At 36.0% G+C, this 16,517-nt stretch overlaps 1 protein-coding gene and 1 pseudogene across 1 annotated transcript; one reads left to right on the forward strand and one right to left on the reverse strand.

The window, feature by feature from the left end:
* The first annotated feature begins 212 nt into the window (after nucleotides 1-212).
* LOC109059655 (T-cell leukemia homeobox protein 3-like) lies at nucleotides 213-4,220 on the forward strand. The gene is made up of 3 exons (XM_042769864.1): nucleotides 213-801; nucleotides 2,164-2,398; nucleotides 3,220-4,220. The coding sequence occupies exons 1-3, from the start codon at nucleotides 411-413 to the stop codon at nucleotides 3,434-3,436; spliced, it is 843 nt and encodes a 280-aa protein (XP_042625798.1). The 5' UTR covers nucleotides 213-410; the 3' UTR covers nucleotides 3,437-4,220.
* LOC122147416 overlaps nucleotides 3,922-16,517 on the reverse strand; it is a 60,259-nt pseudogene continuing 47,663 nt past the window's right edge.

Below are 16,517 nucleotides of genomic sequence, written 5' to 3' on the forward strand. Positions count from 1 at the left end.
CGTCTGTAAATAAATTAGCAGCAGCATCTTTCAGCCCCAATAAATGCGCATTTCAGAGATTAGTCTGATGACATTACTGAATTACATGATGAGACTCTAGTTCGCAGTTTTTTTTCCTTCCCTGCTCCTAAATTTCATCCAACAGACAGAGATAATGACGGCTCGATTCAGTCGACCAATGAAAACTCGAGCTGATGAGTTTGGCAAGAGCCGCGGAGCGGAAAGTCGACAGTTTGACGCGAGGCGCATCGGTGGCGAGACCTGTCAGAGTTCAAACAAGGACTTAGAGAAACGAGGACCGCCATCCGAAACCATGGACAAGGCTGAAACTAAATCAAAGCTATTTTTGCCGCACTTAACGTGATTTCATTTGTCTAAATCCGTCATAATCTGCTGCGCAACTAGGAATCATGGAGCGCGCGGAGCCAAACGAGCCGACTCCGCCATCTAAATCAAATCAGGAACCCATACGATTCGGGATCGACCAGATTCTGGGCTCTTTGGACCCAGAGAGCAGGGTCGAAAACACTGTGGATAACAGCCGCTTGGGAAGCCCATCCAGGGCGAGCGTCGCGCCTCATGTCTCCTTCCCCGTCTCTCTGTCCGGAGTCACGGGCGCGTTGGAGGACTCCGGGTGGGTGTATGGGGTGAGCGGCACTCTGATGCCCAGTGGAGTGATTCGGGTTCCGGCGCACAGACCTCTAGCTGCCGCGGTGCCGCCGGCAATGGTGAGCGCCGCACCGGCGCTGTGTTTCCCCTGGATGGACAATAACCGCAGGTTCCCAAAAGACAGACTGCCAGGTAAAAGACAAACATCTCTGAGGATGGGGGAGTTTGTCCACATGATGCAAAGATATCTGGCTGCTGGACCTGCTCAGTCGCCTTCAGGATAAATATTAATAATAAAAAAAAGATTTCATCTCCAAAAAAATATGGTTGAAGCTTATCAAAATGAAATCACCCTGAAAAACGACCTTGACTGCAATAATAACCATACAGTTTTTGTAATGATATTAATTTTAATCAACTGGTATATGTTAAATAAAATGGTAATGGTGACGATATCGAAAATTATATCAATTTAAATTAGTATATTTAGGCTACATGCTACAAAACAGATGAATTCACTCTCTTAAACTCACAAAACGCACCCTTGCAAAACATTTTGGTTATAAAATAGACAAATACTAACAAAAACATTCAAATTAAGAGCAGAAAATATTTGGTTTGTTGCTGTAATATGTTTAATGTTAATCTAAGTTATTAATTCAATGATTAGGCCCAAAAGTTTGCTGTAACAAAATTAGAATATTTCTTCAAATTAGTCAAATCGTAAAGTTAAATAGTACACACAACACGTAAGTGGAATTATTTAAGAGTTCGTCACAACGGTTCAAAGGCCATTTTAAGGAAAACGTGCTTGTTTCTGGACTCAAATCGTATAGGCTACAAATTGAAAAAAAAAAAAAAAAAAAAAAAAATATATATATATATTATATATATATATATATATATATATCTATATAAATGCACTTATAGGCACAATGACATACGACGCTTTTTGAGTAGGCTAAATGTAAAAAAAAAAAGAAAGGAAATTCTCATTTAAAACTCTCACTTCAGAAATGAGTGCACCCTTTTCTGTTCGTGTTCCCTTTGGTAAAATATTAATTTAATCATATTTAATAATTATTAATAAATTATGGACAAATATTTTGTTTCAAACATAGGTGATAGTTTCAGTGATTCGCATTAGCCATATACATCAAATCAAAATCATCAAATTACCTCAAATTCGATTTATGGTTTGTCATTGCACGCGATGACCTCCTTGATCAGGACAATGTTGTCGTGCATGTGGACAAACATCTGTTTGGGGAAGGAAAATAATGTACCTTCATAAAACATTAAAGATGCACACAAAACAGCTTTCACAATGTTTCGTTAAATTTTAACTAGTTTTTATAGGCCTTTGTATCTTAAACAAATATTAAAATTAGCCTACATAGACAAAATTTCGTTTCAAACTCGAACAGTAGGCCTAAACTATTAGGCTAATTTAGTACAATGTACTAGAATTAGGCTATCCGAGAAATATATTTGTTTTTATAAAATATAAAGGAACAGAGCATCATAAATGACTCATGTCCTTGTGTTTCGCAGCTCTCATTCCGTTCACCGTGACCCGGCGGATAGGTCACCCGTATCAGAACCGAACTCCCCCGAAACGGAAAAAGCCCCGCACGTCGTTCTCGCGCGTGCAGATCTGCGAGCTGGAGAAACGCTTCCACCGGCAGAAGTATCTGGCCAGTGCGGAGCGCGCGGCCCTCGCCAAGAGCCTGAAGATGACGGACGCGCAGGTCAAGACCTGGTTCCAGAACCGACGGACCAAGTGGAGGTGAGACCGGTTTGACCCAGATCTGTTCACCCAAACATCACAGACATGACTGAAAGGTTTCAAAACTGTACAGACACTTTTTATTTGATTTTACGCAACTGGAAAATGTAGTACAAACATTTAGTGGCATTTAGAATCAAGGTAGACTTTAAATTTGAAGTAAATAATTTCAAATAAGTACCTTAATATAATGAATACAATTAGATTTAATAAATGTAATTTAAATACTGACCTTTTTCACATTTGCGTGTGCAGAAGCGGAAGACGTCATAGTTGGGTAATTGTTTTTGGGGTTTTTTAATAGTGGTGAACGGAAACTACAACAAATCTCTCTCTCTCTCTCTCTCTCTCTCTCTCTCTCCTCTCTCTCCTCTCCTCTCTCGCTCTCTCTCTCTATCGTTTCTCTCTATATCTATATATATATATATATATATATATATTTCGAGTTAGCGCTTCTGGCTTTCCAAAAGAAGAAAAATATTGAGAGATTGATTACGTTGGTCAGAAGAGAGGACGATGTCAAGTTTGCCTTTTTATTAAGAAACACGCAACAGCGTTAACTAGTTTTGTGTAATTTAATGCCAAGGTAATAAAACACAAATTAAAGTGTTATAAATGTACACTTTAAAATGAAATTAGCTAGATTTATGTTGTTGATGATAACCGTGGAAACACATCACAGTCTGTGAAAAGGCTCTATTATTATCATAATAATTTTATTTAAAATCCACAGATTTCTTTATTATATCAATTTTATCAAAGGATCAGATGTTTTGGATTTCTACATTTTGCTAATTGTAATCTTACTTCAAAATCTCCAGAAGGCAAACAGCTGAGGAAAGAGAGGCAGGACGTCAGCAAGCCAATCGGATGCTGCTTCAGCTTCAGGCCGACGCCCTCCAGAAGTCCATGAGCGAATCAGTGTCTTCGGATCCTCTATGTGTGCATAACTCCTCCCTCTATGCCCTCCAGAACCTCCAGCCTTGGGCCCAGGAGAGATCGGGTAAAATGGCCCCAACAACCACCGCACTGGCTTAAAATCACCGCCATGATGCTGGAATCAAGACAGTGAAGCTTCAAACTGTCCTGCACTTTCAGAGTGGAAAGACTGAACTAAAACAGTCCTATCTGAATATGAATCAGGCTTTTGACCGGTTATTTATTTATTTTATTTTTTTGTAAAGCATCTAAGCACTTTTTGTGGGAATAGTGAACTGTTATGACGTCTGAGTTTGTTACTGACAAAAAAAAAAACTTTCCAAACACCGTCCCATATAGATGCTGCCTTGGAAAAATAGGGTGAAATATTCACAGAAACTGTCAGTCAACCTGAATCACAGATCTGTATATATGAACTGTTCAAATGATGTCTGTGAGAAAGTCTACAAAATATTGTACTTATCGTAATTATTTTGTGCTCTTATGGTGGCGATGCGTTACCGACTAATGTTTGTCATTGTTGACGTACTTTCAACCAGAAAAGCAATGGTGTGTAAATTCAGTATAACACTGAACAAGCAGCATTATGCATCGAAAATTTTATTGTTAAATAGTTTACACAACATTTCAACAAGAGGATACAAGGTTAAGATTCCCATCTCCTCAGTCTGTCTGTCTGATTGACGTCTGTCTCTCCATTTCCTCTTTTACAACATCATGGAAAAATAATAGTCATCCCTATACAATACACAGTTTTTATATAACTCTCTGAAACACCGCCACTCCGAATTTGATTATTCAGACCTACTTTGCAGAGTATAAAATATACAATGTGTGTAATAAATCAAATATCATATATATTAAACTCATCATTCTGTACCGACACAGTGATTGTTTGAAAACACATCATAATATGATCAAAAATGATCAGAAAACATAATAAAAACAGCATTACTATGGTTATCAGAGCATATTCGGGTCTGCCAGGACTGTTTGTGATTGTGATAAACACAGGTTTCAACTTTTAACACACTTTTTAACATGGTGGCTTACGTTTCCTGGCACAAAGTATTTGTTCACATTATTAGATTTCAATAATTTTTTTATTTATATATATATATATATATATATATATTATATTATATATTATATATAAGATATATATATATATATTCTCTATTTTTCAACTCTCATCCAATGTTAAGAATTGAACCTGTGACCTTTGGGTTACAAACCCAACCATTAGGCCACAGCTAATATTCATTTTCACTCAGATATATATTCGATTACAAAGCAACTGATTTGTGAATGTCATTCATGTTGAGTTGCTCGTCAAGACAAATCAAACAGTTACATAAATCTTTTATTTATTTATTTTTTTTGCTGTCTTTTAATTCATTTCATTGTATTTTTGCTTTCTTAAATTATGTCACAGTAAGGTGGCATTATGGCTGCATAAAACAGTACTAATTTTGGAAATTCACAGCTTTCGCACAATAAAAAAAAATGGTTTTACATTAGTTCAACATACAAACAAAGACAAATATAGTGACTGCTAAAGTTTGCTACGGCACCTGTCAATCAAAGTCCATTTTCACATGCAGAGCTGCCATCCGCACAGAAGTCAGTGTGTCACGTCACCCCAAAATCGTAAGAAGTAAGACTTTAATTTATGCATATTTAAATAAAATCACTGTACTTCATTAATGAGAACCACATATTGAGGATACTGGGGTGAAATGTGACGATGTCAGATCTTTTTCCGATGACACTGACAGACAGACAAACAGACCAATCAGAAAGCAGATATTTGAGTAGGCGGAGCTAAGAGCAATCACAAGCCAACCGGAGACGAGTGACGAATGCAGACTATCACTAATAATGGACACAAACAGCAAGCAGTGATGTTCAGAATGACGAGATGCACAAGCACATGACAAATACTGTCAAAAACAAACAGCGCAACACTGTCACTTCACAGCAGACAAGCAACTTCTGCAAAATGACTGTTAATTGGTTGGGTCATGAGAAAACCATTGGTTATACAACTGGATTACCTAAATGACGGACACATAAAAATGGTCTTAGGATAAGATGTGCTGAATATCTGTTGCACATTAGCCGGAGAACTATCACAGGTCGAGTGTATTGGATGTTTGTTCAGCAAAAACATACCTAAAATCCACCATAAACAGGTTAAAATGCAACAGATATCAATTATATATTTTCAAATCCTTCACAGTAAATTCAGTCCCATGGAAAGAGTTCACCTGGCTTCTCCAGGACCTCTAGGAAACCCACTGGGCCTTTGACACGCAATTACTAACATGCTCTTTTTAACTAGTTCCATTTTTTTAGGTATTAGTGTATCACATCTGCAACAGAACAAGGTCAAACACCGGGGTTTAAAGGACACTCCGGTTTCCGGGCACATAAATCAAACAGTCATTGCCATGGTAACAAGGTGATATCAAACTGTTACCATGGTGATTGGGGTAAAAGTTATTCCTCCTTTTTTTGATCAGATTCAACAGTTCATTGGTTTCTTTCTTCCTGTGGCTCTATATCACATTCTCAAAGAGCTGCAATGATCTCATGATGTTTTCATCCTGAAGAGAAGAAATATATAGAGAAGTAAAAGAAATGCAATGAGTCACGGCTTAAGAAAAGAGGAAGAGACTGAGAGGAAGGAACACAATCAAGCTAATAATACTTTAAAACTATTATAAAGATTATATTATAAAAACTATTATAAAAAAGAGCAAGTCTGTCTTTATACTATCGGTGTGTTCTAGTAAAAAATAACCACATAATTAGACAAGAAGCAGCTTATGAATGATGTAAAATAACCAATCACAGTTCACAGAGTTACTGCTGGTATTGTGCTGCAAAGAATGAAAATTAAAAGTAATGCTGAACCAAAATAACCGATAAAACTAGTTATTTTGGAAAGATTAAAAATGTAAAAAAAAAAAAAAAAAAAAGTAAATAAATAAAACTAAAATAGTTTGTTTAGAATTTAGCGCCATCTGGCCTCACTTCGTTTATTTATTTTTTCATTAGAATTAAACAAAAAGAAATGAGTTCTAAAGGAGTTTAAAACACGGTTATTACACATAGCTAATTAATATATATATAATATATATATATATATATATATATATATATATATATACTATATATATATATATCTATATATATATATCTTTTTTTTTTACTGAAATAGACTATTAAAAAAGTAAACATTTTATTTCAGCTAGTTTTTTTTTCAACATTTCTCATTTTGATTTAAAGAAAATCTGAAAAGAAAATTTAATTCAAAATATTAACAAAATCTATAATATTATATCAATTATACTAAAATAACCCTAGTTAAAACCATCACAGACCATCACAATACGCTTCAAAACTTCTTTTTAGCAAAAGGGAGTGTCCTATTTGATCAAATGAAAATTGATTATATATACATATATTATATATATATATTATATATATATATATAGATATATATATGATATATATATATATATATATGATATCTAATTCAAATAGGAGTGGATTGCATGATTTCTTATTTAATAAATAAATAAATAAATTGTATATATATTTGCATGGCTGGACTTATTTGACTTTGTTTTATTAATAGTGCAGTACTCACTCTCTGACACCAGAGGGCACTGCTTACATTTAAGAGAGGAAGAAAACGACAGGCTCCCAGTGGAATGGAATAGTAGTGTACTGCATACTATATACTGTTTACTTTTTAAAGAAATGGTATGTGAAGAAGTATGCAATGAGAAATGTTTCAAACACGCTACATCATCACAAACTTACTTATGTTCAATTTAGCGAGTGGTGTCCAGTTATAATCTTAGAAATAAATGCATTTATGTTATACATTAAGCATTTTTAAAAGATATAAAAATTATGTTCAACTTTTAATAATCAGATCAGAAATTCAATTCACACCAAGTTTGCATACTGTATCTTTGCTGTATGTATACAGTGCACAGTATGCAGATTATTATGCATGGAATAACCAGATAACCTACTACATTTGCAAAAATGTGAAAGCATATTTTACATACTGTTTTTGCGTATGTATACAGTGCAAAGTATGCATGAATACGGCACAGGGTTTATCAGGTTATTCCATGCATACTGTATTCATAATGCAAAAAAAAGTGTAACTAGTATGTTCTGCACATTTTTTTAAATGTATTAAATTAGGTCATTTGGTTATTCCATGCATACTTATTTTGCACTCTGTACACTATATACATACTATACAAAAATAGTATGCATAGTATGCCATTTTGAACATGAACAGGTATTGTATACCTCTTGACAGGACAGAATAAACTCATCAAGAGTGACGACTCCATCTCTGTTCTTGTCCATTTTCTGCAAAGAAATGATATATAATGTAATGAAAACAGACAACAACGTCATCTTGTTGTACAGACAAATGTTCAAGATGTACCATCACAAACTGACCTGAAAGAAAGCATCCACGTGCTGTTTGGGAGTGTCTGTCTTCAGAGCAGGATACGTGAAGCGGCCCATCATGTCATATATGGCTTTCACTATATTAGTCATCTCCTGGATTACAAATTTACAATATACATATCGATCATCAAATTAAGCATTCAAATATTATCTTACTAAAACATATTATTGGAGATTTAGAGTGATGACTGAGACACACACCTCTTTATTAATGTAACCGTCTCTGTTAATGTCGTACAGGTTGAAGGTCCACTCTAACTTCTCTGTTGTTGTTCCTCTAAGTAAGATGGACAAAGCCGTTACAAAGTCCTGAAAGATAGAGAAACAATGAGGAGTGATTTATCACTGAAGACACAATCATGAAGCCCTGCTGACACAGAAGTAAAAATAACAACAGAAGAAACAAAGGAGGTGAAGAACAATGGAGAAATAAAGAGAAAAGGCACCTCAAATTTGATGGATCCATTCTGGGAAGAGTCAAAGGAGTTGAACAAGTAGTGTGCGTATGTGCTGGCATCTGCAGAGAGAGCACACACACACACACACAAAATCTTAGTTTATGTTAAGTCAACATTTACTAACACATTATTAAAATCAAAAGTTGAATCTGTTAAATTATTTCATGGACCTAAGCTAATAAGAACCAAAAATAAACAGCTGTATTTTTATTATGTAATGATAACATATAATATATAACATATATAATATAAAATATAATAATGTTAATATATATATAAAAAAGAACAAACTAAAAAGTAAAAAAAATAAAAAGAACAAACTAAAAAGTAAAACTAAAAATTAAATAGACATTATATAGACAAAGTAGTAAAACTAACAAAAACACAACTAAATTACTAAAACGTTTAAAATTAAAACTTGTAAACAGAACATATATTTCAAATCAAAATCAAAATATTAACAAAAACTATAATACTATATAAATGAGAGTAAAATAACACTGATATATATCTTAACCCTAAACTTAACTCAAAATTCATTTTATGAGCATCTGAAAAAGTGAGATCCTGCTCACAATCATTTTAGCTAATAAAGAATGCTTTGCAACTATATATTCAAGTGATTTGACTGAGACACGGACAGATCAGCTGCAAACACACAACCACCGCCATGAAAAAACAACTACTAGAACATCTTCAACAACTCCCCCCTCACCGAACCACACCAACACTACACACACAAACAACCAGAAAAACACACAAGCTTGATTTTGACAGATGAGCAGTCAGACCATCAGGAAAACACGTCTAAATGTGTGTGAGTTTGCATACGTTTTTAAAGCCTCTGTACAACACTTGCAGCTCTTTCTTGCTGAAGTTGGTTTGAGCCTCCAGCTGCTCCAAACCCTCGGGACGGTGACACACCACGGACAGCTCCAGATCATCATCCAAATTATCTACAGACAGTTAATTACAGCAGATTTACAATAAAACATGATATATATATATACATATATATAATCCATCAGAAATTGATTACATGGTAAAAAGTGTCTCATTTTAATAATAATAATATAATATAAAAGCAGATATTATATATATATATATATATATATCATATATATATATATATATATATATATATATATATATATATATATATAATCCATCAGAAATTGGTTACATGGTAAAAAGTGTCTCATTTCAGAGGCAGAGAAAAATACAAAATTTTTATTATCATATTACGATAAACTTAAAATAACAATAATGTGATATTTTATATATCATAAAAAAAATAAAAAAAAAAAAAAAACTTAAAAAAAAACAAAAAAAATAAAAAAAAAAAAACACCAAAAAAATACCTATATAAAAAACATTATTTAAAAAAAACAATAAAATTATTAGAAGTGTTTCTTGAGCATCAGATTAAATGCATATTAAATGCATATGCATATTAGCATATTAGAATGATTTCTGAAGGATCATGTGACACTGAAGAATGGAGTAATGATGCTGAAAATTCAGCTTTAATAACAAGGATAAAAATACATTTTACAATCTATTCACACAGAAAACAGCTTACCTGTAATATTTCACAATATTACTATTTTTTTTTTTCTGTATTTTTGATCAAATAAATGAAGCCTTGGAGTGATTAAGAGACTTTCAAAAACATTTTAAAAAAGTAAAAACAGTAGTGTAGATCTAAAGGACTGCACGAGATGAGATCCACTGTCCAAAATAACAAACATTTCTAATTCTGAAGCACAGAATCATTTGTTTCAGAAATGTACAAGTACAGAGAAACTCCCTTGTGTACTACAGAGGACGACAGCAAAGCCACATGACCGTAAAACATGCGTTTGACATTCACAATGTTAGAAACGCATGATTACTTCATTTGCATTTATTCAGTTAGCAGCTACGTATTTTCATCATATTTAAAAAATATTCTGTTCATAGTAAAAAAATTTAAAAAAACATATATATTTTGCTAGTTGCCAAGCCAACATTACTTTTTTTAATTTAGCTTAATTTGATGTACTAAAATAAACTATAGTATAACTTAAATAAGAATTTATACAAACTATATTAATATATATATATATATTATATATTAATATATCAAAATAAATAAATAAAAACATGCAACACAATTACTAAAGCATTTACTACAATTAAAATGAAAATGGAAAATACAAAAATGAAAACTAATTCAAAATGTATATTTAAAAAAACAATAGTATCTGGATGATAGTAAAATAACACTGGTTCTGTATATAAACTCTACTGTACCTCAAAAGTCACAACAATAACACTCAACTGAATGGAGAAAAACAAACATAAGTCTGAAATATGAAGGTGACTGACTAGGATCATTCTGGCATGTTAACCATAACACATAAGGACAGATGAGGTGTGTATGTGTGTGTGTGTGTGTGTGTGTGTGTGTGTGTGTGTGTGTGTGTGTGTGTGTGTGTGTGTGTGTGTGTGTGTGTGTGTATGTGTATGTTAAAGCACGGAAGGACACACACAGGTGAGGTCAAAGGGCATGTGCCGGAGGCTCTCACTGCTGCTCAGTGTCCTTTAGCAGCTTCACATTACAGCACTGCACTCTCTCTAACACACACGCAATGATCTGATACAATCTCAGCCTTTCAATTTCAAAATGTCACATTTAATTCAATATGTTACTTGCCGATTCTCTGTATTTGTTTGTGAAATTGTTTGTGAATTGTTAGTGAAAATCGTTTCAAACTAAATCCACACCAACTGTTTTCAAGTCACGAATTCCTGAATGTTCTAAATGTTTCTCTCATTGACACCTTGATCTTATTCCACACCTGGTGAAATTCATTTTTCTGCAGAATTACAGTGAAAAATGTGACTTTCTGGCAGAGCTTAAAAATGATTCGCGGCACAAATTCATTATTAGATGCCTATTCTTTTAAACACAAACACACACACACACACACACACACACACACACACACACACACACACACACACACACACACACACACACACACACACACACACTTAACCACATAGAGCTCTCATAAAACATCAAAAACTTCACTTCAAGCATCCAAACTCTTTATCAATCAGTCAGTGTGATGGTAGTTTTGAGTCTCACCCTCAGTGCTGATGAGTCCGAGCGTGTGCAGGAGTTTCAGAGCTCCACACAGCAGCAGCACTATGGCTAAAGTTTGCAGTCCGTCTCCCTCTGCTTTCTCCATCACTCTTGATTCTCTTTATTATTAGCCTTAATAATTTTATTTTCCTCTCACGTTCATTCCAGTCTCTTCTGTGTTTGCTGAGCCCTCAACATCCATCTTTATATACACCTCTCTCTCTCTCTCTCTCTCTCTCTCTCTCTCTCTCTCTCTCTCTCTCTCTCTCTCTCTCAATTCAATTCAATTCAATATGTGCTTTATTGGCATGACAATTGTTACAATGTATTGCCAAAGCATAGTGTTTACATTGAATCTATATACATGCATGTATATACATTTAAAAAGTAGAACAAATAACATTTTAAAATTCTTCAAACAATTTATAATTCAATGTGGTGTGCGTGTGTGGTGTATGTTTGTGTGTTTGTGGTGTGTGTTTGTGTGTGTGTGTGTGTGTAGGCGCATCACTGATTTGTTGACTCCTCCCTCTTTTTGTGACAGGCATCAATGTATCTTGCTGCTAGTAAGATACAGTCTTGTTTTTCACCTAATAAATACTGAAGTTGTGTTTTCTTGTTCAACATTTTGAAGTCAGGGTAAAGTATTTCAAATTTGGGATAAAATTTATTTCTAATTTCTTCATAGTTAGAGCAGCTGGTGAAGAAGTGTTGCTCTGTCTCCACTTCCCCATGATTACAGTAAGGGCAGATACGGCTCTCTCTGGGCAGCCAGTGCTGTCGATATCTGCCCGTCTCTATAGTCAGAGTATGACTGCTCAGTCTGTACCTCGTCATCTGTCTTCTTAATTTACAGTCTTTAACTGTACTCAGATATTCTGCAGTTGTGTAATTTCTATTTAGGGCCAAATAACATTCAAGTTTACTTTGTTTTTCTGTTGTTTCAGTTCAATAAGTTAGATAATTTTCTTTTTGTGCTTTTATTATTTGGTTGGGGCCAAATTGTGTGGATGGATATTTCAGAGTCCTGATGCTGGTTGTTGTTAGTCGTGTTAGTTTGCTTCTGCAGCTTCAGGATCATCTGAATCAGCGGGCTTTTTTCAGGGTTCACTTCATGGTTTTTAAGGGCTTTAAAATGGTAAGAGTTGGGGTCGCTCATTTTTAGGTGTTTCCAAAATTTGATGGCTCGTTTCTCAATGCGCATTAGTAGAGGGTACTGGCCTAATTCTGCCCTGCATGCGTTGTTTGGTGTGTTCCTCTGTACTCTGAGGAGAATCTTACAGAACTCAGCATGCAGGGCTTCGGATCGGATTTTTGTCCCATTTTTTCAAATTCTTGATTTAGGAGAGGACCCCACACTTCACTGCCATATAATGCAATAGGTTCAATGACCTGATTGGAATATTTTTGAGCCAGATTCGAATTGGTATTTCAATTTGGATAGATTTTTTGATGGCATAAAAGGCCCTTCTCGCTTTCTCTTTCAGTTCATTCACAGCCAAATTTAGTTTACCAGTTGCACTCATCTTCAGCCCGAGGTATGTGTAGTTTGTGGCATGTTCTATTTTGGTCATACCAAGGGTGAAGCTGTGTCTCTTTCCCTGAACTCTGGGTCTCTTCTGGAATGTTAGTACTTTAGTTTTGTTGGGATTAATGGTCAGGGCCCAGGTCTGACAGAACTTGTGCAGGATGTCTAGGTTCTGCTGTAGACCCTCTTCTGTTGGGAGACAGCAGAACCAGATCATCTGCAAACAGCAAGAGCTTTATGTTGGAGTCATTTAGTGTGAGGCCAGGTGCTGCTGATTGTTCTAGGACTGTCGCTAATTCATTAATGTAGATATTGAAGAGGGTCGGTGATAGTGGACAGCCCTGCCTCACACCCCGCCCTCGCATCCAAAATAAAATATTTTAATTACAAAATATAATTGCGCATTGATTCTTTGAATACATTGTTTTTATAATATTGTATGTTTTACCCCCAATACCTGATTCTAGAAGTTTTGACAGCAGACCTTCATGCCAAATTGAAACAAAGGCCTTCTGGAAATCTACAAAGCAAGCAAATATTTTGGATTTGTTTTGGTTAATGTGTTTGTCGATCAGGGTGTGTAGGATGAAGATGTGGTCTGATGTTCTATAATTTGGTAAGAATCCAATCTGACTTTTGCTGAGGACATTGTGCTCGGTGAGGAAGTGTACGAGTCTTGTGTTTGATGATATTACAGAACAGCTTCCCCAGATTACTGCTCACACAGATGGCCTCTGTAGTTGTTTGGGTCTGATTTGTCTCCACTCTTGAATATGGGCGTTATGAGTCCTTGATTCCAGGCTTCAGGGAAATTACCAACACTCAGAACCAAGTTGAACAGTTTTTTAGTAGAGCCGATCTTAATTTGTGCTCTGTGTTCTTGAGCATTTCATTGAGGATGCCATCTGGTCCACTTGCTTTTTTGTTTTTTAGGGCCTGGATTTTATCAATCAGTTCATTTTCTGTAATGGGGTAGTCTAATGGGTTTTGATATTTACCAATTGTATGTTCCATATGAATCATTTTTTCATATTTTTGGGTTTGTTCTGGGTTCATTGTAATTTCACTATAAAGTTGTTCAAAGTGATTTTTCCAGGTGTCTCCATTTTGTATGACTGCTTGTTCATGATGTTTTTTATGCAAGTGATTCCAGTTGTCCCAGAAATTGTTAGAATTTATGGATTCTTCAATAGTTTTGAGTTGATTTTGGATGTACTGTTCTCTCTTTTTTCTGAGTGTACTTTTATATTGTTTGAGTTCTTCACAATATTGATGGCGTAAATCTGCATTGTTTAGATGTCGGTGTTTTTGATTTGACAATTTGTTTTGGTTTTACAGCCTAAATCAAACCATTTTTCATTTTCTTGTGTTGTTTTATGGATTTTCTTAGAGAATGTGAGGTTAGATAAATTGGCCAAATATGTAAATATATAATTTATGTTCTCCACAGCCAGATTGACACCATCTTGATTATGAGGATAAATTCTGCCTAGAAAATTGTCTATAAGTAGACACACTTTTGGATGGCTAATTGCTGTCAAATATTTTTCTGTGCTGTTTTGTTCCCATCTGTAATTCTCTCTAATGTTGTACAGCTTACTGGGTTGTGAATGTATGCTCGTATTTGTTGTCCTCTTTATGTAAACAGTAACTTGACTGTGGTCTGATAGGGGTGTTAGTGGTTTGACTGTGAATGCTCTGAAAGAGAATGGATCTAAATCTGTGATCATGTAATCCACTGTTGAGCAACCATGAAATGAACTGTAGGTGTACCTTCCAAGAGAGTCTCCTCTCACCTTGCCATTGACCAGGTACAGACCGAGGCTTCGACAGAGCTCCATCAGAAGCTTCCCGTTTTTATTCACTTGGTCATCAGTGTTATTTCTTGGGAAGTTTACAATATTTTGTGGGAAGCTCTGTCCAAAAATATGGTTATTCCCATTCTCTGTGGTGTAGTCAGGAAGAGACCCTGTCCTGGCATTTAGATCTCCACAGATCAACACACTTCCCTGGGCCTGGAAGTGGTTTATTTGACTGTGGAGAGATTCAAAGATGTCCTCATTATAGTATGGATATTCAGAGGGAGGAATATAGAGAGCGCATAAGAAAACATCTTTAGTGGTTTGGGTAAGGTGCTTGTTGATTTTGAGCCAGATGTGTGATTCTTCTTTTTAATTGTTTGGATGTATTTGTCAATTTCTTGTTTGTGCCAGATTATGATGCCCCCTGAATCTCTTCCACGTGTGATTTTTTCATGTTTTATAGAGGATAAAAATATTTCACAGTATCCTGGAGGACAAAGAGTGACTTCATCAGTTTTGCTCCATGTTTCCTGTAATATTATTATGTCCATGTCTGAAATGTTTTTTCTAAAATCTGAGGTTTTAGTTTTGTAGCCAAAACTGGATGAATTAATGCCTTGTATATTCCACATTGTAATAGTTAATGATCTCATTTTGTCAACAAATGTAAAAAAATTTCAATTCAACAATCTTAATATTGCTCTAGAGTGATACAAACCCAAGTCCAACACAGTATCAAGGATCAAAGAGTATGTGTATACATTGAATGTGTGTTTTTTTTATTTTTTATACAGTACATATATTGTGTGTATGTCTGTTACTCACTACTACTGTTCCAGCCGTGTGTATATAAGTCTGAGCAGGTCCTTAATCTCTAGCAGGTTGGTGTGGTTTGGCTCTTTTAGGGCTGCAGCATAGCTCCTCTGCTCCTGCTGTTCGGGCCGGTGGGGGTGTGGGTGTGGACCGGGTTGCTGCTCTGCTGAGATGCTGTCATTCCTCGCTGGAGCTGCTCTGGGTCTTTTGTGGTTGTGTTGATGTTGGTCCCAGGAGAGAGGGCCCTGTGGTGCAAGGTACTGTTGGGGTCTCAGCTGCTGTGGTGTAGGCTGATGGTAGTAGAGAGCAGGTTGTGAAGGTTGAGGTCCAGGACGAGGCTGAGGACGAGGTCCAGGTCCAGGTCCAGGTCCAGGACGAGGCTGAGGACGAGGTACAGGTCCAGGGCAGTGGGGTGGGGTCATAGTGGTAGGGTTTGTACAGTACTGCTTAGCCGAGCCTGGAGAAATGATGTTCTGTGGTGCTGCTGGGGGAAAGCTTCTCACTGGCTGAAGGGCAGTGGTTGCTCTGGCACTCTTTGGGGGGCTGCCAAGGGTTCGGCCCCCGGGGCCGCGTCTTTAAGAGTTTTTGGCAAACACAAACACTGTCTTTACCGAGGTGGACATGGTCGTAGAGGTGGCCGAGGTCCAGTGTAGGATGATGTGCCAGGTGAACATTTGGCATTCCAGCACATCTACGTGAGATGTCTGCATTTACTCTTTGTATGGTGCGTGGATGGAAGTCTGATCTGGGCAGGATGGTGGAGATAACTACTCTTGAGGTAGGGAAGGTTTGTGTTGCTTTCATGGCCACCCGTGTCACTGAATCTGCCACTCACTCTTGTTGTGCCCGCCAGGTCATTCGTGCCCACATGGATGATGATGTGGCTGGGTTCACCCCAGGTTCTCCTTGTTCAGTTGTTGTAGGGCAATATCTGTTT

This window comes from Cyprinus carpio, chromosome A14 (genome assembly GCF_018340385.1).
Source record: "Cyprinus carpio isolate SPL01 chromosome A14, ASM1834038v1, whole genome shotgun sequence".
Taxonomy (NCBI): Eukaryota; Metazoa; Chordata; class Actinopteri; order Cypriniformes; family Cyprinidae; genus Cyprinus; species Cyprinus carpio.

Bases quoted from the DNA above. Each gene is read 5' to 3' on its own strand.
- LOC109059655 (XM_042769864.1), top strand. From the start codon at position 411: ATGGAGCGCGCGGAGCCAAACGAGCCGACTCCGCCATCTAAATCAAAT. The intron at 802-2,163 runs GTAAAAGACAAA...TGTGTTTCGCAG, and splicing joins CCCAAAAGACAGACTGCCAG to CTCTCATTCCGTTCACCGTG. The intron at 2,399-3,219 runs GTGAGACCGGTT...CAAAATCTCCAG, and splicing joins AACCGACGGACCAAGTGGAG to AAGGCAAACAGCTGAGGAAA.